This window comes from Mustela lutreola, chromosome 7 (assembly GCF_030435805.1).
Source record: "Mustela lutreola isolate mMusLut2 chromosome 7, mMusLut2.pri, whole genome shotgun sequence".
Classification (NCBI taxonomy): Eukaryota; Metazoa; Chordata; class Mammalia; order Carnivora; family Mustelidae; genus Mustela; species Mustela lutreola.
The window spans coordinates 77,091,456-77,114,836 of record NC_081296.1 but is presented as its reverse complement, the minus strand read 5'-3'; the positions used below and the strand labels follow the sequence as shown (position 1 = coordinate 77,114,836).

At 39.4% G+C, this 23,381-nt stretch overlaps 1 protein-coding gene across 2 annotated transcripts in view; it reads right to left on the bottom strand.

Annotated features, from left to right (window-relative positions):
- Positions 1-829: 829 nt before the first annotated feature.
- Positions 830-23,381, bottom strand: part of TMOD3 (tropomodulin 3) — a 77,593-nt gene continuing 55,041 nt past the window's right edge. For both annotated transcript variants that reach the window (XM_059181559.1, XM_059181558.1), the window contains 7 exons: positions 23,159-23,281; positions 21,627-21,716; positions 13,288-13,418; positions 11,426-11,533; positions 8,421-8,564; positions 7,405-7,549; positions 830-3,967 (listed from right to left, as the gene is read on the bottom strand). In XM_059181559.1, the coding sequence (XP_059037542.1) occupies positions 3,933-3,967; positions 7,405-7,549; positions 8,421-8,564; positions 11,426-11,533; positions 13,288-13,418; positions 21,627-21,716; positions 23,159-23,281 (776 nt within the window). In that variant the 3' untranslated portion in view covers positions 830-3,932. The remainder of the gene's footprint in view (positions 3,968-7,404; positions 7,550-8,420; positions 8,565-11,425; positions 11,534-13,287; positions 13,419-21,626; positions 21,717-23,158; positions 23,282-23,381) is intronic.

Here is a 23,381-nt window from a genome sequence, read left to right as displayed (position 1 = left end):
GCAAGTCTTACAGTGAGAATGATCTAGAAAGATGACTTGTCAGAGCTGACAGTGAAGACAGTTTGATAGATGGTTAGATCCAAGAACTCAAACCCTTGTCCAAGGGCAACAGGAGTAGTTCTGGTACATTGTGTATTTGGTTCCCGTGGGAGCCTTGTGTTCAGCTAATAGTATGCACAAGTGAAGTGGCCGTCAAGGCATTATACTAAGTGAACTAAGCCAGAGAAAGACAAATACTGTATGATCTCATTTATTTGATTATCTAAAAACACTGACCTCAGGCCTAGAATAGCCTGGTGGTTGCCCAAGGCAGGGGTAGGGTGTGGAAGACACCATGGAGGTGGTCAGAGCTAGAAGTTTGATGAACAAACCCTAAACCCTGAGGACAGCATGGTGACCCCAGTTAACAATGCCGTATTACAGATCTGGAAAGTTGCTGAGAGAGTAGATCCTAAAAGTTCTCACCGCAGGAAAAATCATTGTTTTTAACTGTGTGAGGGGACAGATGTTAACTAAACTTGGGGTAGATATTTTGCGATATAGACATATGTCACATCATGTTATCTACCTTCAGCTAATACAGTTATATGTTAATTATATCAGTAATATTAGAAAAACATGGTTTTAAAAGAGTGAAGGGGCACTGTGATGAACGGGCGAAGGGACAAGACTGAACTCGCAGAGGATGGCAGCTGCTGGGGTGCCGGGAGAGCGTATCACCCTCCGGTCTGCGGGGAGGTGCCTGTGCGTCCTGACACCAAAAGGTAAGGGCGTGGGAGAGTTGCCCTGCGAGTACAGAATCCCAAATAGCAGATTTCATGACACCTCATCAATCTCATCTTACTTTAATGGCAGCAAGGATTAAATAAAATGTAAAACAGAACATGACTAACATTTTATCAAAGCATTTTTCTAATTTTTATTATACCATGGAATCCCCTTTTTCAGTGAAAATACATCAGATACTGTCAAAGAAAAAACAATTTACAAAGTTCTATTTACATTAACTTTTCCAGAGTGCACCTACTGCACAAAATGAGTGTGTGGGGTACTCCATTCAAATTAACAGGAATTGGCAATTTAATGAGATAATTCTCCTTGAACTCTCTAATAATCCGCTATTTTTTTTTTAAAACAGAATGTTTATCTGGTCTTCTAAATGACAGGCACCCTTATGAAATGTATTTTATGTATACTTAAGACTTCTACTAGATTTAAGCTACAAGTTTATAGCACCAAAATGCATTTTAATATCAGTATTAATATTGCTTTTTTCAATACATACAATTTCATTAGACATACTTGCAAAATCAACTTCAGAAAAATATGAATGTAAAATTGTACAAAATGGGAAATTAAAAGATTTTTAAAAAGCAATTTAAAAGTGCAAAGAGTATTCTTTGATTTGATAACCAGATATGTTTAAATTGGTTAGCCTACAGAATGTTTTAAGGCCTTACAAAATCTTTGATTTAAAAATTAAGACTATTCAGAACCCTAATCTATTGCAACATTTATTTATTTATTTTTTTTAAAAAAGATTTTATTTATTTATTTGACAGAGAAATTACAAGTAGGCAAAGAGAGGGGGAAGCAGGCTCGCTGCTGAGTAGAGAGCCCGATGTGGGGCTCGATCCCAGGACCCTGGGATCATAACCTGAGCCAAAGGCAGAGGCTTTAACCCACTGAGCCACCCAGGTGCCCCATATTACAACATTTTAAAGCTATGTAGAAATACTGTAAGTTACTAAATGGTTAAGAGGTGCCAGAATCTTAAAGATCAAAGTAAACATCAGTTTTCTCCCTTATAATTCTTGATTTTCTGTATTCAATTGGATGAATGGTCATCTTTAAAGATAATTATGAAAAAATGTTTTCTTTAACCTTATAACGAACTGTTATGGTACAAGCAAAACACTGCTTCATACTTCGGTAAGTCATAAATGAAAAAGATATTACCCATAAGTACAATATACATACTGGGTAGGGCCCCACCAACCTATATTTAAACAACATGTGGTAGAAGGGGTAACATACTTCTCAATTCACCAACTTAAGGACAGTGCAAGCAAGGAGGCCTTGCTGTTAGCGTAGTGGGGACCCTTGCTGCGTGCTCGCTCCCCACCCTGTGGCAGGTGAGCAGTCTCTAGAATCAAGTACATCTCCAAAGCTGTATATGAAGAGACAGAAATACTTGCTAACTTCAAAAAAGAGTATCAATGGTTTCTAACTTAAAGGGAATAGTGCAAAGTCAATCTTTGGCCCCTCTGAAACACTGGATACTGACTCAGAAAAAAATAAAGACAACCAATTCTTACGAGGGAAGCATTCACCCGTCGAGAAGGCTTATCAGCGAGTACACAAGATGCTGCCTGGCTCATTAAAGTAAACCGTCCAGCCCAAGTCAAAGGGGTGACATTTTGTAACTCAATTTCAAAAACCGTTCTTTAAAGAATCAACCTACCTATCCCCCACTCTTAAATGGGATTCTTCCCTTTATTCCCTGTAAATGATCCAGCCAGGCCTGAATTCTGGTGGTCAGGATACTCCCGATTTCTTCCTGCCTTGTCTCTTGTAGCTGGGATGGCTCTGCCATCTTCTGCTCCAGGGGCAGCCCTGAAACAGAGCCGGAATCCAGGTCCAAATCCCCTGTCTCTCCGCCTGGGCAGGAGGCAGCCTACACGAGTACACTAGTACACTGTTCACGTGATCATTTGAACGCTGTGACCATGGGCAGTAGGAAGAAACTCTTCTCATGAGATTCCTTTTACACAATGTGGACAAAACAGTATACGATGAAAAGTAATAAACATTAGCTTGATGAAGGACAGTTTCCCTTACTGGTTCATAGCAAGCGTCACGAGGTGAGTCATGACCATCTCTGCAATCCTGCGGAGCATGCACAATTTCTCACAATGCAGTGTGACAGCTGATGCCTGCTCAGGCCAGATGCTCCCTTACTTAGAGTAATCATCGGTTTCAGTGACCTTTTTGCATGCGCCTCAGACGCAAATTCCATTACCTTTATCATCTTTGATTTCATGTGTTTAATTAAACAGCCTTCTTTTTTCTTAAATAACCAAGAGCTGATTCTATGTCTTTTACAGAGCAGAAAACAGCTTGCCTATTTAGATAACTATGAGCTTTCACAACATTTTAAATTACACAAAAATTTAATTATGCCCAATTAAAATAAAAAACTATAATGAATTTAGACACACTCTACTTTTAAACAAAGTACGTAACCCGGCCAAGCTGGTGACTGTGTTTAAATAAGTCTAGATGTTGCTGGCTTACACCCATCAGGCGAGCGTGGTGACCTGCAAGAGGCAGGAGGCCCCTTTGTCTCTCCCAGAGATGGGCTTGTACTCCTGAACAGAGGACCAGGTTTTGAGTCCTCGGTTTAAAATTCCGGCATTTTGCTTTCTTGATAGAAACAGAAAGCACACTCTTGTCAAGTTCATGTATTCTAAAACAGGGAAAGGGCTCCATGCGATGGGATAAGGAAAGAAAGCTCTGATGAGGGTCTTGTACCTAACAGGTGCAAAGGCAATTCTTCTATTAGGTCCCTTTATGATTTAAAAAAGATTGGTCCTTAAACCGTTCATAGTATTCTATATAAATGATTTCCTAAACTTCTTTCACAATTGTATTTTTTAACTCATGACTCCTCACAATCCATTTAATTAAGCTAAATTAAAATTGATTTTAGCAGAAAGAAGAAATGTTATAAAATACAAAATACCACCTACTATTGATTTTATAATTTGAAACTGTTAACAACATAAACTAGAAAAAAGATACATGTAGTTTAAAAAAAAAAAAAAAGATTTCCAGTCTCTTCCCTTCTACCCAGGAAAATCTTACATCTGACACCACCATAAGCTCCTAGTGACCTCTTCAAGTCTCCCAAAGATTGGATCTTGGTGGACTTAGGGGTGGTCTCCTTCGACTCGTCTTTTGCGAACTGTGAGAAAAAAAGAAAGTGTGTTAAAAATCCTGGTTACTTTTGTACAATGTTAATTGCTTGTAAGGAACAAGTTTCTGTACGATCTAGTCAGAGCTGTACAGAAATGAAATATCCATTTGTTGTTCACAAGCCATTAAAATTCACATCCTTCATCCCTGCCATGTGTTGAGAACTGAGGGGCTTGGGCATGCGAAGCACATGCCCTCCGCTCCACTGAGCTCCCACGGGAGCAGGGAAGTCTACAGCACTGCTCCACGTTCTCCTTCACATCACTGCGCCCGTCGTATTTGTTATTTTAAAAAAACTGATACCTGTTACGACAATGACTTATTAAAAATAATGATCTGCATGCTCTTCTGACAACCCATTTCCTTAGTTTGTGAAAGAACAAAAATATTTTTATCATTTTAAAGGTAAGTGACTTGCTACTGTTCTCCAAATTTTCCTTCTAGTGTCTCCTACAAAATCAACTGGGCTCTGACAAAACAACAAAATACAAAGTGATGCACGCCTCAGCCCCTAGTAATGTGGTGAGATACTATCTGGCGAACATAAGCTCTGGCCACCAAAGTGATCAGTGAACTAGTCTAGTGGATGGAACAAAAGAAAGGTACTTAATGTCTCAGGCGCCCTCGGCCACTTCACAGACTAGTGGCCCCAAACTAGTAGGCCATACTCGGTGATGGTAGGATAGGGTCTTCAAGCAGACATTCAAATGATGTGCAAAAAAGCTTGTCCAGCCATTGGATGGGTGCTGGCTAGAAAGCAAAACCTGGGAGAACTGAAGTATCAAGCTCCCATGAGCGTTCTTCTACTTAGCTGAATGCAACCTTGACTCTAATTTTAGTCCATGTTAACAAAAAGCAAGTCGTGCGTGTTTACTGAAATATTAAGGGAAAAAAATCAGGGACTTAAGTCCTCAAATACAAACCTGATTCATATATATAGATCTCTGAAAAATACAGATACACTTTCTTGAAAGACAAACCAAATTAACCCTTTTGGGTAGATTCTTTCCAAGTGAATGCTGAATTGCAGCAGGGTTTACATATTATTGGCAGAGCATTTCAGATATTAAAATGCATGTCATAAGTAACACATGTAAAGGAGGTCTGTGACAGAAGGGAGCAGACCAGAAAGGTTGGAAATGATGTGGTTAGCTGGCGTGAGGACAGTAATAGGAGACTCAGAGTTCACATAAATACTGCATGTGTGCTGTGGACCCTGCCTGCTGCTCGCAGCGAGGACACTTCGTAGCTGGAGAGATGGGAGTAGGTAGGTTTATTTCAACAAACAGGAAACTATGAGAGGTAAGACATCAGAATCAACACTAAAAGATCTGATATAGCCCCACGTGCAAAATGAAGAAAACTAGATGCCTGGGGAGTGTATGTTTCAAATTTTGATCTTTGAGGTCTTTCTGGCAGCTACATGCCAGACTGCTAGTACTAGCACAGGGTCTTGATGCTTGGCGCCTTGACTTGTGTGCCAAGACCAAAACATAGGTCTGGGAAACGAGCAGAGGGTGCTGGGAGCACGCACGGCAGAAGACGGGGCCAAGAACCAGGTCGGACTCTTCCTTACTCAGTGCCTACTTGCTACCAGCAGTTTCTCGGTTCAGCTGCTAGATGAGAGGCTCATAAATCTGGCCCTATGAACTCATTTTTTAAAAGGTTTTATTTGTCAGCACAAGCAGAGGGAGCGGCAGGCAGAGAGAGAAGCAGGCTCCCTGCTGCGGGGCTCGATCCCAGGACCCTGGGATCATGACCTGAGCCGAAGGCAGATACTCAACGGAGACAGATAACGACCCAGGTGTCCCACCTATTAATAATTCTTTGGCAATTTCCTTCTAAAACCCACTCCACTAATAGCAGTTCTTAATACTTTATGATCAATTGCAAATAAATTCTAACCTCACATCCAATCTCTAGAAGAATAAAAAATACGGGTTTTTTTAAGTTCATTTTAATCAAGCATCCAATGGTCAATAATGGCTCTCAAATGCTCCTGCCAAAAAATCCGAAAAAACTGTTTCTTCCCATCTAATTTTAGTGCCTACTACCAGCACTGCCTTTTTATCTGCTGTGTTAGCTTCCAGAAGCAAGTACTTCTGCAAGTTTACTCTGGAGACAGCGGCCAGCAATGAGAGTCCATTTTTACAGACTGCATGCTGTCCTCAGCCTATAAATAACTACCGAGATCGCAAATGTGAGGTTTTATCCATGTACTTCCCCACTCCAGGAAAGTTCCTATTCTCATCTCATGTCTGAAACTCTGGCTTGGCTCAGAAAGAGCGAGCATGAGGTGGGGGGGTGTCTCCAGAGCTACCCACACAAAACTGTTTGCTTTTTCTCACTTGGTTTCACGTCAGACCACACCTTCAGTGTGGCCTCTGCCTCCACCTCCTCAATTACACATGGCCGTGGACACCCACTCAGCAGCACAGTGTCAACATGAAGCAGCCCAGGAAGTATTTTCCATGTGTTCTCTCATCTTTTGGTATACTGTTGATTCTCCATGTAATTAGCATGACTTTGCAAGTTACACTGAGAAAACACACCAAATTTCTAAAATGCAAGAGACTAAAATCTTCTGTGAGAAACGAAGTCATCAAGGGATAGACAGGGTTTGAACTAACACTCTTCACAGTAATTTGAGTTGAGAAAAGGAAGCTGTAACTTCTTTACTTTAGAAACCTTTAAAGAATGCAAACACAAATATGGCTGAAGTTTAAAAGAACTGCATCACTTTGAAGTGTTACTCTCTTTAAGAAGTCTTATTTTAATTCTTGTCTAAACATATTTTTAAAAATATTTCAATAACAAACACCAAACTTAAAAGAAGAGCCAATTATTGGAAACATGTAGAAACAAAATTATAAGCATCATATTCTTTAATTCAGCCTTGGCTGGAAAAACTTATTTCAAACAGAAACCCAAGCCTCAGCGGTATTTTCAGTAGGAGTGTGCAGCGAGAAGACAAACTGCCCAGTAATGGCTACGTTTGGGAGGCCGGTGAGGACGGCAGACACTTATATGCCACATGCTATAAAACTTGGATCGAAACTATAAGCCATATTTTATATGTAAAAATGAATTTCTATGTAGGCCTGTTTGATAAAAAGGGAAAAAAACTTTCCTGAAATGCTGAAATCTTTAATAGCTCCAAGAGGTGACTTGTAACTGAAAACAAAATTTTTGTTCCAGGATGCATTTATGTTTCTAGTAGAAAACTGTTAGCTTAAAGCTGTGAAATGTTTGTTTCAGGAGAATTTCACCCACGAACCCCGTAATCACTTACAACTGTGCTTAAACTGAACTCTAATTCAATCAATATAAAAAGGGCTGTGCAGATTTTAAAACCAAAGGCCCAAAATTCCGTCATTAGCTTAATGACACAATTCAGAAATTTGATTTGAAACGCATCTGTCTTACCCAAGTCATTGTTTTTTGTTATAGCATTAGCTGCCCTGGTCCGGGGTCCCTGCTGTGTAAACTGATATCCAAATTTAAGGATATTTGTATTTTCCTCAAGCATCTTGGCCATTTCCAATTCTACAGCTGTTCCCAACTGCTGCCTCTGGAATAATTAAAGAATAGTATTAATAAATTAGATCAAAATACTTTTCAAGGTAAGTCAAGACTAAGACATTCAGATAAATGATGATTTTGCTGGTCTCTTTAAATTTTCCCAATTCTTAAATATACTTACACAGGAGAAACAAAATTTTGAAGCTCAGTGTATGTTTATACAGACACCAAAAAAACTGGATTGCCAGAAGGAGATACCACTTCATACCCATTATAGTGTTGGCCAGAATGTGGGAAAATTGGGAAGCTCACACATGCTGGTACAAGTGCGAAATGGTGCAATTGCTGTGGAAAACAACGCGGCCATTCCTCAGAAAGTTAAACACAGAGTTATTGACCACATGACGCTGCAATTCCACTCCTAGGTATGTACCCATGAGAAATGAAAACCTATGTTCATATAAAAACTTGTATATGAATGTTCATATCAACATTGTTCCCAATATTTAAAAAGTAGAAACGACCCACATGTAATAGATTATTCAGGCATCAAAGAGAGTACCTACCGACACATACCACAACATGGATGAACCTGCAGAATATTTCGCTAAGTGAAAGAAGGTAGACACAGAGACTGCATATTGTATCATTCCGTTTGTACGCAAATGTGCAGAGACAGAAGGGTTAATGGTTGCCAGGGCTGGCGGGAAGGGTGATGAAAACGTTCTGAAATTAGTGGTGATGGCTGCACAACTCTATGAATATGTTCAAACCCATCCTCAGAATGTTAATATTCTGGATGCTTCAAATGTCCTCATCCCCTTTCAGACCACCACCTTCCCCAAATGCCCCCCTTCCACCTGCCCCCTGAGTCCCCAACCCCTCCACGGCTTCCTCAGTTACTGCTGTAGAACACTGACCTGATTGTCAATCTTGAGCTCTGCCAGGGTTTCATTATCTCTTAGAGCATCAATCAGGGCTAGAATCCCAACTCCTGTAATAAAGTTGGACTCTATATTTAAGCTCTTCAAATTTTTGTTCACTCTCAGCATATCAGCAAAAGCCTAGAAATTATAAAGAAAATATTTAGAGATAGAAATTGACAGTACCCAGCATATATTCTACCTGCTGTAAACAAATACAGTAATTAGCAGAACTGCTCTGATGTTTCTCATTAGACTGTTTTTAGGCTGACACACGACTTCATAGGTCTCATACCTATTTTTCACACATGCCCTGTCACGGTATTTAGATTTGTCACACGTAATCCTCTGTGGGTAATATTCTCTGCTGCTTTTCACACTGTTCTGTTCACTCATACCCCACTCCCTCCTTTGTCCTGTCTCTCTCACACTTTCTCTCAGTTCCTGTGTAGGACTAACTTCATCAAGGTCTCTTTGGAACATCTTTTCTTACTTGGGTCCTACTGCAGCTGGTTTATTGTGCAGCAAAAATGAAGATAAATTATGGACTGATTTTTGAGGTTGAGATGGGAAGGGATGCCTAAGGCAGAAGGTCAGAAATGCTCACAGGTTACCAGAACACAGAGTCAAGTTAAAAGAAAGGGCAAAGGAGAGCAGAGATACTGGAAAGAACTTGGGACAGGCATCTCTACATGCATACGTTTCATTAGTGACAACTACCTATGTGGAACAAATCCCTTATCCATTTGTATTATACATACAATTGTACATACAAATGAAATGTATATACATTTCCTCAAATATTACTGGTGGCTGATTATTTGAATAAGTACTGCTCTGAAGATTTAGAAATAGAACATACAAGTTTCTGCCTGATGGAATTTATATTTTAGTGGGAAGGGAGTGGACAATAACCAAAATACAACCTTAGATGGTAAACAGAGCTACAGAGAAAGAAAACAGGGTAGACGGAGAGTGCTGGGGACAGGCATGGTCAGGAAAGGCCTCACCAGGAAGGTGATGCTGGAGCAATGGCTCAAAGTGGTGACATAAAATGATGTGAAATATCATTTCACATCGGTATTTCATGTGAAACATGAAAGGTGAAACCATGCAGGAGAAACAAGGGGGAAGGTCCTGCCTCAGAAGCACGCACTGCATGTCTGAGCAAGAGCGGGAGGCTGTATGTCTATAGTTGAATGGAAGAAAGCACAAGTAGTGGAGCCTGACTCTTGGTTTCAGCTCGGGTCTGATGTTGGGGTCATAAGATCAAGCCCTGCGTCAGGCTCTGTGCTTAGCTGGGGAGTCTTGCTTGAGATTCTCTCTTTCCCTCTCCTTTTGTCCTTTCCTCTCTCTCTCAATATTAAAAAGAAAAAAAATGGGGCAAGTAAAGGATTATAAGACTACTGAAGGATCGTGATTTTTATTATTAGACAAATGGGGAGCTGCTGAAGGGTTCTGAGTATAAGAATGAAGTAACTCGGGGCGCCTGGGTGGCTTGGTGGGTTAAGCCTCTGCCTTCAGCTCGAGACATGATCCCGGGGTCCTGGGATCGAGCCCCACATCGGGCTCTCTGCTCTGTGAGGAGCCTGCTTCCCCTTCTCTCTCTATCTGCCTCTCTGCCTCCTTGTGATCTCTGTCAAATAAATAAAATCTTAAAAAAAAAAAAAAGAATGAGGTAACTAAACAAGTTTTTTAAAAAACACTTTTGGGGGTATCCTGATGGCTTAGTCGGTTAAGCACTTGTCTTTGGCTTGTGTCATGATCCCAGGGTTGGGGGACTGAGCCCCACAGCGGGCTCCCTGCTCGGCAGGCAGTGTGCTTTTCTCTCCCTCTACCCTCCTGCCCCATCCCAGATCGTGCTCTCTCACTCTGTCTCAAATAAATGAATCACTTTTGATGCTATGTAAAAAAGGCTGGCTTTGAGGTGGGAAAGATGGACACAGGCAGCTCAGTGAGGAGGTGATCACAATAATCTAGATGAGAGAAGATGCTGAGTTAGACCAACCAGCATGGTAGTTGAAAAAATGGTGAGAAATGGTTAGATTCTGGAATGTTTGGAAGACAAGCCTGGATATGCATTTAAGGTTGTGAGAAAGGGAAGTCAAGGGTAACTCCATTTCCTTTTGTCTTGAGCAAATGAACGAATGAAGTTGTCATTTAGTGAGACAGGAAAAAATGGTAGAGGGGCAGGTATGGGTGGAAGACAGGAGTTTGGGACCATACGGGATGTCTGTCAGACAGCCAAGCAAGGGGTTAAGGAGGTGGACAGGAGTACATAGTTCAGGAGAGAGGTATGAACTGGGGATAACAATCCTGGGAGTCTGAAGCATACGCAGATAACACACAGCAATGAAACAGAGTGACATCACCCAGAAAGTGGACAAAGAAGACCTGGATTGAGCCCCCGGCCACTCAGATGCTTAGAGGTGGGAAAGATGGGGAGGAACCAGAGAAGAAACATTCAGTGAGGAAAGAGGAGAATCAAAGGTAGTGACATCCTCAAAGCCAAGTGCAGATAAAAGGTTCATACCATGATCAAGTGGGATTTACCTCAGGAATGCAAGGTTGACTTAACAGGCAAAAGTTATCAATGAATATACCATATTAATAAAGGACGAAAACCACATGAACATCTCAATACACACATTTAAAAGCATTTGACAAAATCTAGCACTGTAGATCATAAATGGAATCCCCTGCAGATGTTAAAAGAATGGTGTTGAACTTTACGTAGTGATATGAAAGATCTCTAAGATATGTTGTTCAGCAAAAAATTAAGTTACAAAACAGTATATATTGCATGACTTCACTTATGGTTTTTAAAATTATAGGGAAGAAATGCAAGAAAAAATAAACATAAAAGAGTAAATGATGTCTTGCCTAACAGTGAGCTAAACATCAACTGAAAAGAGAGTAAATCTTCATCGTAAGATCGGTTGAGCCACTTTTGTACCATACCATAGTCACTATTTCACTACCATCAGTAGCAGCTTACTTACAACAGCGACAGGGTCATTGCTCCGCGTGGCTGCAAGACTGAAATGCTTCACGTGTGTGTTGGTTTCCAAAGCTTTTGCAAAATCTTTTAGAGTTGGAACTGGGATATTCTTGGAAGAAAATCATGTGAAATATGAAATTTTAGTTTTTAAGAAATTCAGTTCATTAATCAAATGTGTTTGTACTTACTTTTTTTCATTAAATGTACTCAAATTATACAAGGGAGTGGGGAGAAAAATATTATATAAGCAAAACATTTATTCTACAAAGGAAGTCAAACAGCCTCCTTCATAGTTACTTGATCTCTCTATTATGGTACATTTGCACAAGCTGCTGACCTAGAGGAGAGTATATATCATCATTTCTCTAGCATTTTGATTAAGGAAACTTTCATTATTCTACACTTAATTATTTGGATTATAAGACGCCAATACCTGAGTATTCAAAATGGGTCCACTTTTCTACAAAGGGAGAGATTTCACTTAGTTTAAGCTATAATAAGAGAGATTAACCCTACACTACCTGAAATGTGGTAGTTTAAGCTATAATAAGAGAGATTAACCCTACACTACCTGAAATGTGGAAAGATACAGTTCTAGAAGGCACTAATTTCTCCCTTTATTACCAACACTATAATTCCCTGTAGTCTGGTTATTTCCAGATCATTATCTGTTGATTTAGTTATGTGAGGACTGAAGTTTTTAAAAATTAAAATTAGTGATCAACTAGGAATGTTAGCTTTTCTCAAGGCTTGCTTTCTTCAGCTCACAGGAAGGCACACCTGGTAAAGGATCACAGAGGTCTTATTCCCTAGGTTCTTATAATTCCCAGATGCTCTCTCAGCCCTTAATTCGGACAAATCAAGATTTAAAATGAGGAATTCTTAAAAATAGGATAAAATTAAATGAGGGAGTCTTAATGCAGTTATTATACAATGAACAATACTCAAGAGATAATCTGAATTTACTCTTTGGTAATTAATCATCCCTATGCCCTCCTAACTCATTTCTTCTTTACTCCAAGGGAGCACTGCATTTTTTTAAAAAACTCAAGATCCCAGAAAGCCCACTGCTGTTTACTCCAGAGAAAGGAAAACATATGTTCACATGTTCAGATGTGTTTAACAGCTTTATTATAATCATTCTAAACCAGAGGGAATCCATATGTCTACCAAGTAGGGAATGATAAAAAAAATTGCAGCATATTCATAAAACAGAATACTCTTCAACAAACTACTGACATACACAACCACACAGATGAATCCCAGATGCATTATGCTAAGTGAAAGAAGCCAGACTCAAAGGCTCAAACTATTTGATTCCACTCATAGGACATTCTGGGGAAGGCAAATGAAGGGGAAGAAAACAGAAACGAGTGGTCAGTGGCTACAACTGGGGGCAGAGAATGACAATAAAAGGGACTGACATGTTCCATATCTAGGGTAATGGCTGTACAACTTCTGCATTGGTCAAAACTCATGAAACTGTACACAGAATCGGCAGAATTTCAGTAGATAGCAGAATCTGGTTCAATACAAGGAATACCCCAAGAAACTGGATTTTAAAAAAACAAACCCCGAATGACTAAGTGCTCTTAGAAGTAGGTAGTACTTTGGAAGCCAGAAAGATTTATGTTGACAGTGTGTAGGGTTTACATTTTTTATATGATACTTTTAAAAAAGCAAGTGAGAAAAATATTGTACTTTAATTTCTAAAATATAAAGGAACCTAAGCATACTGTTAGGAATAAAAACATTACCTTGCAGAACTATAAAATCACACTTTATCAAAATCGCCCAACTCTCATCCTAAATCTAACTTACTTAAAGCACGTCAAAACTTTATTGTTTGCTTAGCACACATACCTTTATATTATTCAAATTAACTTCAACAAGATGAACATCATTTTCTTTAATTCTCTTTAAACTCTCTTCAACATTGGTTGGATTTGGTGGCTCATCAAATACTGGAAGAATCTTTTCACCTTTTACCACATCTGTAGGAACAAAAAGAACAAGAGTCTCACTGGCTGACATTATTATGGTGAATGCATTTATGAACTTAATGCAAACAACACAACACAAACACGCACATTCAATACAACTAACCAGAAAATTTTCTCCCACAATTTCTAAAAGATCCTTCATGTGTTAACACACATTTAAATAACTCAAATAAAATGCCATCCTCTCGTATCATTTTCTCTGAGATTTAACTAGTAATTACTATAAAGGCAGTACGAATCACAGACTTAAAGAAACACAGCCTCAGTGAGAGGAGTAAGGTGATGAAGGGCATGTGACCTCTTTCTCTTATGGTGAGTACTGTGTGGGAGAAAGGGAAGGATGAGTAGGAACAGGGAAGGGGGAGACAGACAGATAATGGTACACAGAAGAGTTACTGAGACAGAAATCCCCCAAATTACTGCCTCCTTCACTCCTATCCCCCAATCCTTCACCATGTAAACCATATCCATATCCATGGTGAAAATACTACTAAGCAAAGCTGAAAGAGGACCCAGGAGCCTTGAATCCTCTAATGAGGTGTAAGTACACTTTGATGTGTATGTGAAGGTCTATGAACACATGTAACAAGCAAACATTTTAAAGGATAAGTTTTCTGGGGAGAAAACCTATAGCATCAGATTCATGGCAAATAACCCAAAAAAGTTAGGAGCAACTGACAGAAAGATTGACAGAAAGGGTCACTGCCTGGCTTAGTTCTTCCCTTCTGCCCTCCTCTAGCTTTTAGGAGCAAAACTCATCTTAAGATGAAGTACACTGGGGCGCCTGGGTGGCTCAGTGGGTTAGAGCCTCTGCCTTCAGCTCAGGTCATGATCCCAGGGTCCTGGGATCGAGCCCCACATCGAGCTCTCTGCTCGGCAGGGAGCCTGCTTCCTCCTCTCTCTCTCTCTCTCTCTCTGCCTGCTTGTGATCTCTGTCTGTCAAATAAACAAATAAAATCTTTTAAAAAAAAAAAAAAAAGATGAAGTATACTAGTGGCACCTGTGTGGCTCAGTCAGTTAAGCATCTGCCTTCAGCTCAGGTCATGATCCCAGGATCCTGGAATTGAGCCAGGCATCAGGCTCCCTGGTCCCTCTCCCTCCACCCCTCCCTCTGCTCTTGGTTCTCTCTCCCATGGTCTCTCTCAAATAATTAAAATCTTAAAAAAAAGTCAAAGTATATTGAACAAATTCTAAGAGTACCTTGTTCTTTTCAAATTTATTACACATATACACACATAGCATCATGATATCAATTTAGATGATGGTCTGAATATTCTTTTACTGAGGAAAGTGGAAAGAACTGGATATATATATCTGGCCTGGACGTATATATTAAAAGAAAGTATGCTCATTTTTTTCAGATTTATCTTGTAGAAGAATAGAGAAATTTCAAGTTGTTCTGAAAGGCTAGGTTAGAACAGGTATAGACTACCTGGAGGCAGAATTTGGTTCTATACAAGGATAAGCTTCCTCCCAGAGTTCTGCTAAAAGGACAGAGTGGGCTCCCTCTCACCTAAGTTCAGCAAGGTAATCCTCTTCAAGATTGTAGATCAAGGGGACTAGAGAAGAGCTTCCTCACTACAAAAAAACCCTGAATGAGTTCTATCTCAATTCTGAATTTTACAAAACCAAAAGATTTCTTCCTCATTCCACAGAGTATGTGCATTTAAAGAGCACTGCTTCTGAATGAAGTAATGGATCCAGTAAATGGGATGCTGAAACCATTAAGAAAGGCTTATGGGAGACTTTAAGTGATGGATCAGGCTACTAACATTTCAACACACTGATGAATTTTGGCATATTCCCCAAAGAGGAATGACTAGACTTGATAGGCTTCCTAATGTGATTTAATCCCTAAGAAGCACTCTTGCCCCTCCAAACCCTCCAAAACAAAAAAATGTACCTGAATCTGAATAAGCCACTAGAAAATAATAGTTTAGAGAAACATAGGAGACAGAGAAATAAGTAAAAGGTTACCACAAAGGGAAGATGGTAGCAGAGTAGAAGGACCCTGGATTCATTTTGTCCCACAAATAACAACTAGGTAACTATCAAATCATCCTAAATACTCCAGAAATTGACCTGAAAAGTCTGGCAGAACAGATTCTACAACTAAAGGCAGAGAAGAGGCCACATCAAAGAAGGTAGGAAGCGTAGAGAGTTGGTCTGGGAGAGAAACAGATCATGGCCGCTGCAGTGGGGAGGAAGCCACAGTTGCAAAGGGTGAAAGATAGACCAGCACAAAGGGGAGTGCATGGGAAAAATGAATCCCCAAAGCAATTGGCCTGGAAGTTAGGAGGGCCCTGAATTTCAGGAGTTCTTGCAACCAGCGAAGCTTAAAGCCTAGAGTTTTAAAGGTCAGTGTACTTGGCTGTGGGAGACCTCAGAGAACTCTGGGGCTGCTCTTGGAAGGAAAGCAAGCAAACAGTCTGTAGACATGCAGCATGGAAACAGCAATCTGAAGGGTGCCTAGAGCACACAGTGGGGAGGTTAGCTGCTCATCTCGGAGTGTGACCCAGAGAAGCAGCATTCACAGAGAAACCTCTCAAGGAACAAAGGAATTGGCAGGTGTAATTTCCCTCCTCTGCCTCTCAACATAAGCACAGGGCCAACACTCACTACCTAATTTTCTTAAACCAAGTCCTGCCCCTTCACTCTCTGGCAGATCCGCCCTTCCCTGCCACACTTGCCTCAATCCCAGAACAGCAGAACCCCTCGCCCAGAAGACCAACCCAAATTCCTGCCAATACCAAGTCTCCTGATACACGTGTTTTGCAAGACCTCAGTTCCAGTGGTAGTGGTAAGAGGTTTCATTTCACAAGCAGATCAGAGCACATCTAGTTAAAAGTGCCACATTCAGGCAGGAACCAAATGCCCACAACAGGCAAAGAGAACCTCTGTAGACAACTGGCCTAGGATAAAGTGGCCAGATAAGGATAAAGTGGCCAGCACAGAACACCAGGTCACACACAGCACACACTGGAGACAATCCTAGAAGCACCAAGCCCTGGGGAACAGGGGACACACCACATGGCAGGGCACTACAAGTCTTTTTTTTTTTTTTTTTTTTTAAAATGATTTTATTTATTTATTTGACCAGACAGCAAGAGAAGGAATACAAGCATGGGGAGTGAAAGAGAGAGAAGCAGGTTCCCCGCCGAGTAGAGAGTCCTACACCGGGCTTGATCCCAGGACCTCAGGATCACGACCAGAGCCGAAGGCAGATGCCCAACAACTGAGCCACCTAGGCACTCCACTACAAGATCTCTTCATAAAGCCATTACCCCGAAGAACAGGAGATGCAGCTGACTTTCCTAACACAGAGAAACAGGCACAGAGACTTAGACCAAATGAGCAAAGGAATCTGTCCCAAATGAAAGAACAAAACAAGGCCACAGCAGGAGATCCAAGCAAAACAGGTAAAAGCAACATGCCTGATGGAAAATTTAAAGCAATGATCATAAGGATACTCACTGGACTTGAGAAATGAGTGGAGAACACCAGTGAGACCACTGTCATAGGGGTGAGGAATAATATCCCACAGATAAAGAGCTCAAAAAACAAAATGAGAAACATGCATGATGGAATGAACAGCAAGATGGAAGAAGCAGAGGAACAAATTAATGACCTAAATGACAGAGCAATGGAAAGTAATCAAGTTGAACAAAAGAGAGAAAAAAGAATTATGCAAAACAAAAATAGGGAACTCAGTGACTCCATTAAACATAACCTTCATATTATAGGGTTCCCAGAAGTAGAAGAGAGAAAAGGGGGCAGAGAATGTATCTGAAGAAATAATAGCTGAAAACTTCCTTCATCAGGGAAGGAAACAGAAACCCAGATCCAGGAGGCAAAGAGAGCCCCCAACAAAATCACCAGAGAAGGTTCACCCTAAGACATATTGTAATTAAAATACATAGTGATATATACTAATTAGTAATACAGTAATATAGTGATAAAGAAAATATATTAAAAACAGCAAGACAAAAGACAGTTACAATACAAAGGAAACCACCTAAGGCTACTGGGATTTTTCAGCAGAAACTCTTCAAGCCAGAGGAGAGTGGCATAATATATTCAAAGTGCTGAATGGGGAAAACTTACATCCAAGAATATTCTATCCCAGAAAGACTATCACCCAGAACAGGAGAGATAAAAAGTTTCCCAAACAAAAAACATACTATTATATGTTTTATACTATTATTTAATAGTTCATTACTATTAAACTTGCCCTGCAAGAACTATTTTTTTTTTTAAGATTTTATTTATTTATTTGAGAGAGAGAGATCACAAGTAGGCAGAGAGACAGGCAGAGAGAGAGGAGGAAGCAGGCTCCCCGCTGAGCAGAGAGCCTGATGTGGGACTCGATCCCAGGACCCTGAGATCATGACCTGAGCCGAAGGCAGCGGCTTAACCCACTGAGCCACCCAGGCGCCCTGCAAGAACTATTGAAGGGGACTCTTTGAGTGGAAAGGAAAGCCATATCTCAAAAATGAGATATGAAAGTAGGAAACACAAAAAGCAGTTCAAAGAAATTATTTCTGTAAAAAAAAAAAAATCAGTCAAGGAACACACAAAATAAAAGGATGTAAAATATGACACTATATACCTAAAAGGTGGGGAGGAGGGGAGTAAAGAATGGGTTCAAACTTAAACAACGATCAACTTAATATAGACTCTATGCAGATGTTATATACCTAATAATAACCACAAATCAAAAACCCCTAACGGGTATACAAAAAATAAAGAGAAAAATCCAATTAGATCACTAAAGAAAACCAGCAAACTATGAGAGACAAGAAATGATCAGAGGAATAAATCTTCAGAAAGAATCACAAAACAAGTAATAAAATGGCACTAAATGCATATCTATCCAATAATTACTTTGAATGCAAATGGACTGAATGCTCCAATCAAAAGACAGTTAAAGAATGGGTAAAAAACCAAGGTCCATCTATATGCTGCTTGGAAGAGACCCATTTTAGACTTAAAGACACCTGTAGACTGAAAGTGAGAAGATGGAGAAACACTTATCATGCAAATTCACAAAGAATTTGGGAGTAGCAGTACTTATACTGGACAAAACAGACTTTTTAAACAAAGACTTAACAAGAGACAAAGAAGGATACTGAATAATCATAAAGGGAACAGCCCAACAAAAAGATATGACAAGAGTAAATGTTTCTGCACCCATATACATAAAAGTCATTAACAAACATGAACTAATCAATAACAATACAATTATAGCAGGGGACTTTTACACTCTACTTACATCAATGGACAGATCATCTAAACAGAAAATCCACAAGGAAACAATTAATTTGAATGACACACTGGACCAGATAGACTTAACAGATATATTTGGAACATTCCATCTTAAAACAGCAGAATACACATTCTTTTCAAGTGCACACAGAACATTCTCCAGAACAGATCCCATATTAGGCCACAAAACAAGCCTCAACAAATCCAAAAAGATCGAAGTCATACCACAATGCTATGAAACTAGGAGTCAATCACAAGAAGAAAATCTGGCAAGACCACAAATACATGGAAGTTAAATAACATGAAAACATGCTCATCAGTACTCATTATCAGGGAAATGCAAATCAAAACTATACCTCACACCTGTCAGAATGGCTAAAAGAAAAAACACAAGAAACAAGTGTTAACAAGGATGTGGAGAAAAAGGAACCCTCCTCTTGCACTGTTGGTGGGAATGCAAACTGGGGCAGCCACAGTGGAAAATAGTAAGGGGGTTCCTCAGAAAGTGAAAAATAGAACTACCACATGATCTAGCAATTGCACTACTGAGTATTTACCCAAAGAATACAAAAGCGCTAATTCAAAGGGATACATGCACCCCTGTGTTAATGCAGCATTATTTACAATAGCCAAGATATGGAAGCAACCTAAGTGTCTATCCATAGAAGAATGGATAAAGAATGGATAAAGAAAACATGGTGTGTGTGTGTGTGTGTGTGTAAGTAATATTATGGAATATTACTCAGCCATAAAAAAAGAATGAGATCTTTCCATTTGTAGCAAACATGGATGAACATGGAGGACATTATGCTAAGTGAAATAAATCAAAGAAAGACAAATACCGTATCATTTCACTTATATGTGGAATCTAAATAACAGAACAACAAACACAACCAGGCTCTTAAATATAGAAAACAAAGTCATGGTTAGCAGAGGGCAAAGTAGTGTGGGGACCGAGGAAATAAAGGGAATTAAGAGGCACAAATTTCCAGTTATAAAATAAATAAGGCACAGAGATGAAAAGTAGAGATAGGGAATATAGTCAATATTATAATAACATTATAATATTGTATGGTTACAGATGATGACTACATTTATTGTGGTGAGAACTGAGTAATGTACAGAATTGTTCCACCAGTATGCTGTACACCTGAAACTAATATAACACTATATGTCAACTACACTTAATAAAAAAGAAAATCACAAGGAAAATATATTTATAGTTCTATACTGTAATTATCAAAAAGAATCCATATATAAGTGGATCCACACATTTCAAACTTGTGTTGTTTAACAGTCAAAAAATATGGGGCACCTGGGTGGCTCAGTGGATTAGGCCGCTGCCTTCGGCTCAGGTCATGATCTCAGGGTCCTGGGATCGAGCCCCGCATCGGGCTCTCTGCTCAGCGGGGAGCCTGCTTCTTCCTCTCTCTCTCTCTCTGCCTGCCTCTCTGCTTACTTGTGATCTCTGTCTGTCAAATAAATAAAATCTTTAAAAAAAAAAAAAAAAAAAAAAAACAGTCAAAAAATATTATTGGGGTGCCTGGGTGGCTCAGTGGGTTAAAGCCTCTGCCTTCGGCTCAGGTCATGATCCCAGGGTCCTGGGATTGAGCCCTCTGCAGAGCAGAGAGCCTGTTTCCTCCTCTCTGCCTGCCTCTCTGCCTACTTGTGATCTCTGTCAAATAAATAAATAAAATCTTAAAAAAAAAAAAAGTAATATTACTGAAAAATTCACTTACTAGAAATAGCTCCAGTATGATCCCATTTTTATAAAAAACAAAAGGCTATGTGTAATATGTATGTATAGATATATGTATAGAACATGCATATATATATGTATATACATATATATATATAAGTTTGTATGAACACAGTATAAGTCTAGAAGGACATATACCAAATTGTTAACAGGTTAGGGCGTAGGGGGAGCAGAAGGCACGATGGCAATGAACAGAGACACTTTTACTTCTTACCTCATTTACTTGGGTATTGTTCAAATGTGTTACAAAAGTATGTATTATTTTGGTCCTTTTAAAGCACCCTATAAATGAATTTTTTTTAAAAAAGCCTGGCCTTAGGCTATTTAGTATTAGTATCAAATTAAAAGGTTTAGGGGTTGAGTCGTTCTGTGATTTCTCCTGAATACGATTTATAATGTAGTTTTTTTTTTTTTTTTTGTCAACATTATAGATTTCTTGAAAATCAGTAACACTGAAAATAAAAAAATGTCAACAAAAGCCAAGTTTGATTAGTTTTTATAGTATTTACTATTAGTATTACTTGGTGAGGTGAGAGTAGTTCCAATTACATTTGTTGACACATTAAGAATAAAATATTTAGGGGCACCTGGGTGGCTCAGTGGGTTAGGCCACTGCCTTCGGCTCAGGTCATGATCTCAGAGTCTTGGGATCGAGTCCCGCATCGGGCTCTCTGCTCAGCAGGGAGCCTGCTTCCCTCTCTCTCTCTCTGCCTGCCTCTCCATCTACTTGTGATTTCTCTCTGTCAAATAAATAAATAAATAAATAAATAAATAAAAAAAAAAAAAAAGAATAAAATATTTAGGAGTGCCTGGGTGGCTCAGATAGTTAAGCATCTATCTCCCTTTGGCTCGGCTCATGATCTCCAGGTCTGGGGATCGAGCCCCACATTGGGCTCCCAGCTCAGTGGGGAGACTGCTTCTTCTTCTTCCCCTCTCCCTGCCTGTGCTCTGTCTCAAATGAATAAATAAAATCTTTAAAAATAAAATATTTAATATTCTATTTTCAATGGTTTTCTACATCAATACTATCTAATTGGAATACATCAATACTATCTAATCTAATTTCAGGTACATATACAAAACATTCGGTATGTATATATTGAAGTTAATACATGGAGAAAACAAAATACATTTAATAAAGGATTGGAATTCACAATGGATTGTTAAGTACTTACTTGAAAAATGTTCTTGGTCAACACCATTACTGCTTCCCACTATATTACATAACTGGGCATTCGTTATCAAGTTGTGCATCCCAAGAATAGCTACAAATATAGAAAAAGAGTTACTTTTACTTCCATCGGTTTCAAACATAAATAATTGATTTTACAACCAAAAATTTGTGATTTTAACATTTTCTGAACATTTTATTTTGCAGCCAAAAAAGGAGACAATGTGATTAAAAAATCACCCATAACCTCTTTCTCATTAATACCCCGATTACTTCACCCCTTATTTGGATTTAGATTTCCCCATATTTATGAATTCAGACACGCAACTGAAGCCAGCCTAACCCTAAATGTAATTCTATACTTAGCTCCATCTGGTGGCTAAGAAAGAATACTGAAATGATCTATTTTTGCTGTCCATCTCACAAGAGTTCTAGGAACAATGCAATCTAAGGCAGATTTTCAACTTCACCATTTTTACATTTGTTAATCTCATGTTCATTTACATTCATATTTTAGCTAAGAGTAGAATACTAAAAGTATATCTGAATTCTCATCTTTAAGATTAAAGCAGCATCCCTCAAAAATGACAGGAGAAATCTGGTTTTCGGTTTTAATGCCCCTTTGCACACATGTGGCAGAAGCTACAGTATGCCCCTGGCCCATTCCCCTCTGAGGAAAGCACCATTTACAACTCTAATAGTCCTCGGCATCCCAAGGAATCAGACACCTGCTCTGGCACTGTACACTGACTGTCCCCTTCCTGGGTCCTTCCCAAAGAACCATCACTCTTCCTTTCAAACATGTTAGCTTCTGGGGTTCCTTGGTGCTAAGATATCGCCCCACATGTCATATTTTTCTACCTTGGTAAATGGGTGCATGCAGAGGCAGGTCGGGGAGATACCTGTCCAGGTAAGAAACCAGCAATGATGAAAACAACAGGGAGGTCTGGAGTGTTCCAGATATACTTCAGAAAGTAGGGAAAGTGGTAAGGATAGCTCAGGACTGTTTGTCTGCTTTCCAGTTACTCAACTTGGGGTCTTCCTTTTTTTCCCTAAAGTTTATTTTGTTTATTTTTAGTAATCTTGACACCCAAGGTGAGGCTCAAACTCACGACTCTAAGATCAAGAGTTGCATGCTCTTCTGAATGATCCAGCCAAATGCCCCTCATCTTGGGGTTGTAACGGTAAAATGGGACAGTAGTTGACCCTTAAGAGACTTTTTCAACGCTCAGATGGGACAGCTTCTAGCTGCGCACCAACTGGTGGAAGATTTTTTATAAAGACTTTCAAATAATGTAACACGGGAAAAGATGTCAAATAATATACTCCATTAACATAAAAATTTCACCATTGAGAGCATTTTAAAAAATGAAAGTCTTTGCCAGATTTATAGAATAAAAGACAAGCCAAATATGTGGTCTACTGATTCAACAGCACTTTACTAGGCAAAGGAAGCATCAGTATGATACAAGTGCTGGCATTCCCCTGCCTTCCCCTCCCTTCCGCACTCATTCACCCATTAGTTTTAGGAGATACCTGCAAGGTCACACAATTCTGTATCAGAAGCACTTGTCAAAGCTTCTTCTAATTCCGGATCAAGAGATATTTTTTCTTCTGTGAAAGTCTGCATAGGTTTCTGTTTCGGGATAAATATTTTCCCTATAAAATAAAGCAGTTTGTTAATTCTGATATTTCTATTAACTACTCATTACCATTTTACTCTTTAACAAAAATTATGAAAAGTATGTACAAGTGAAGC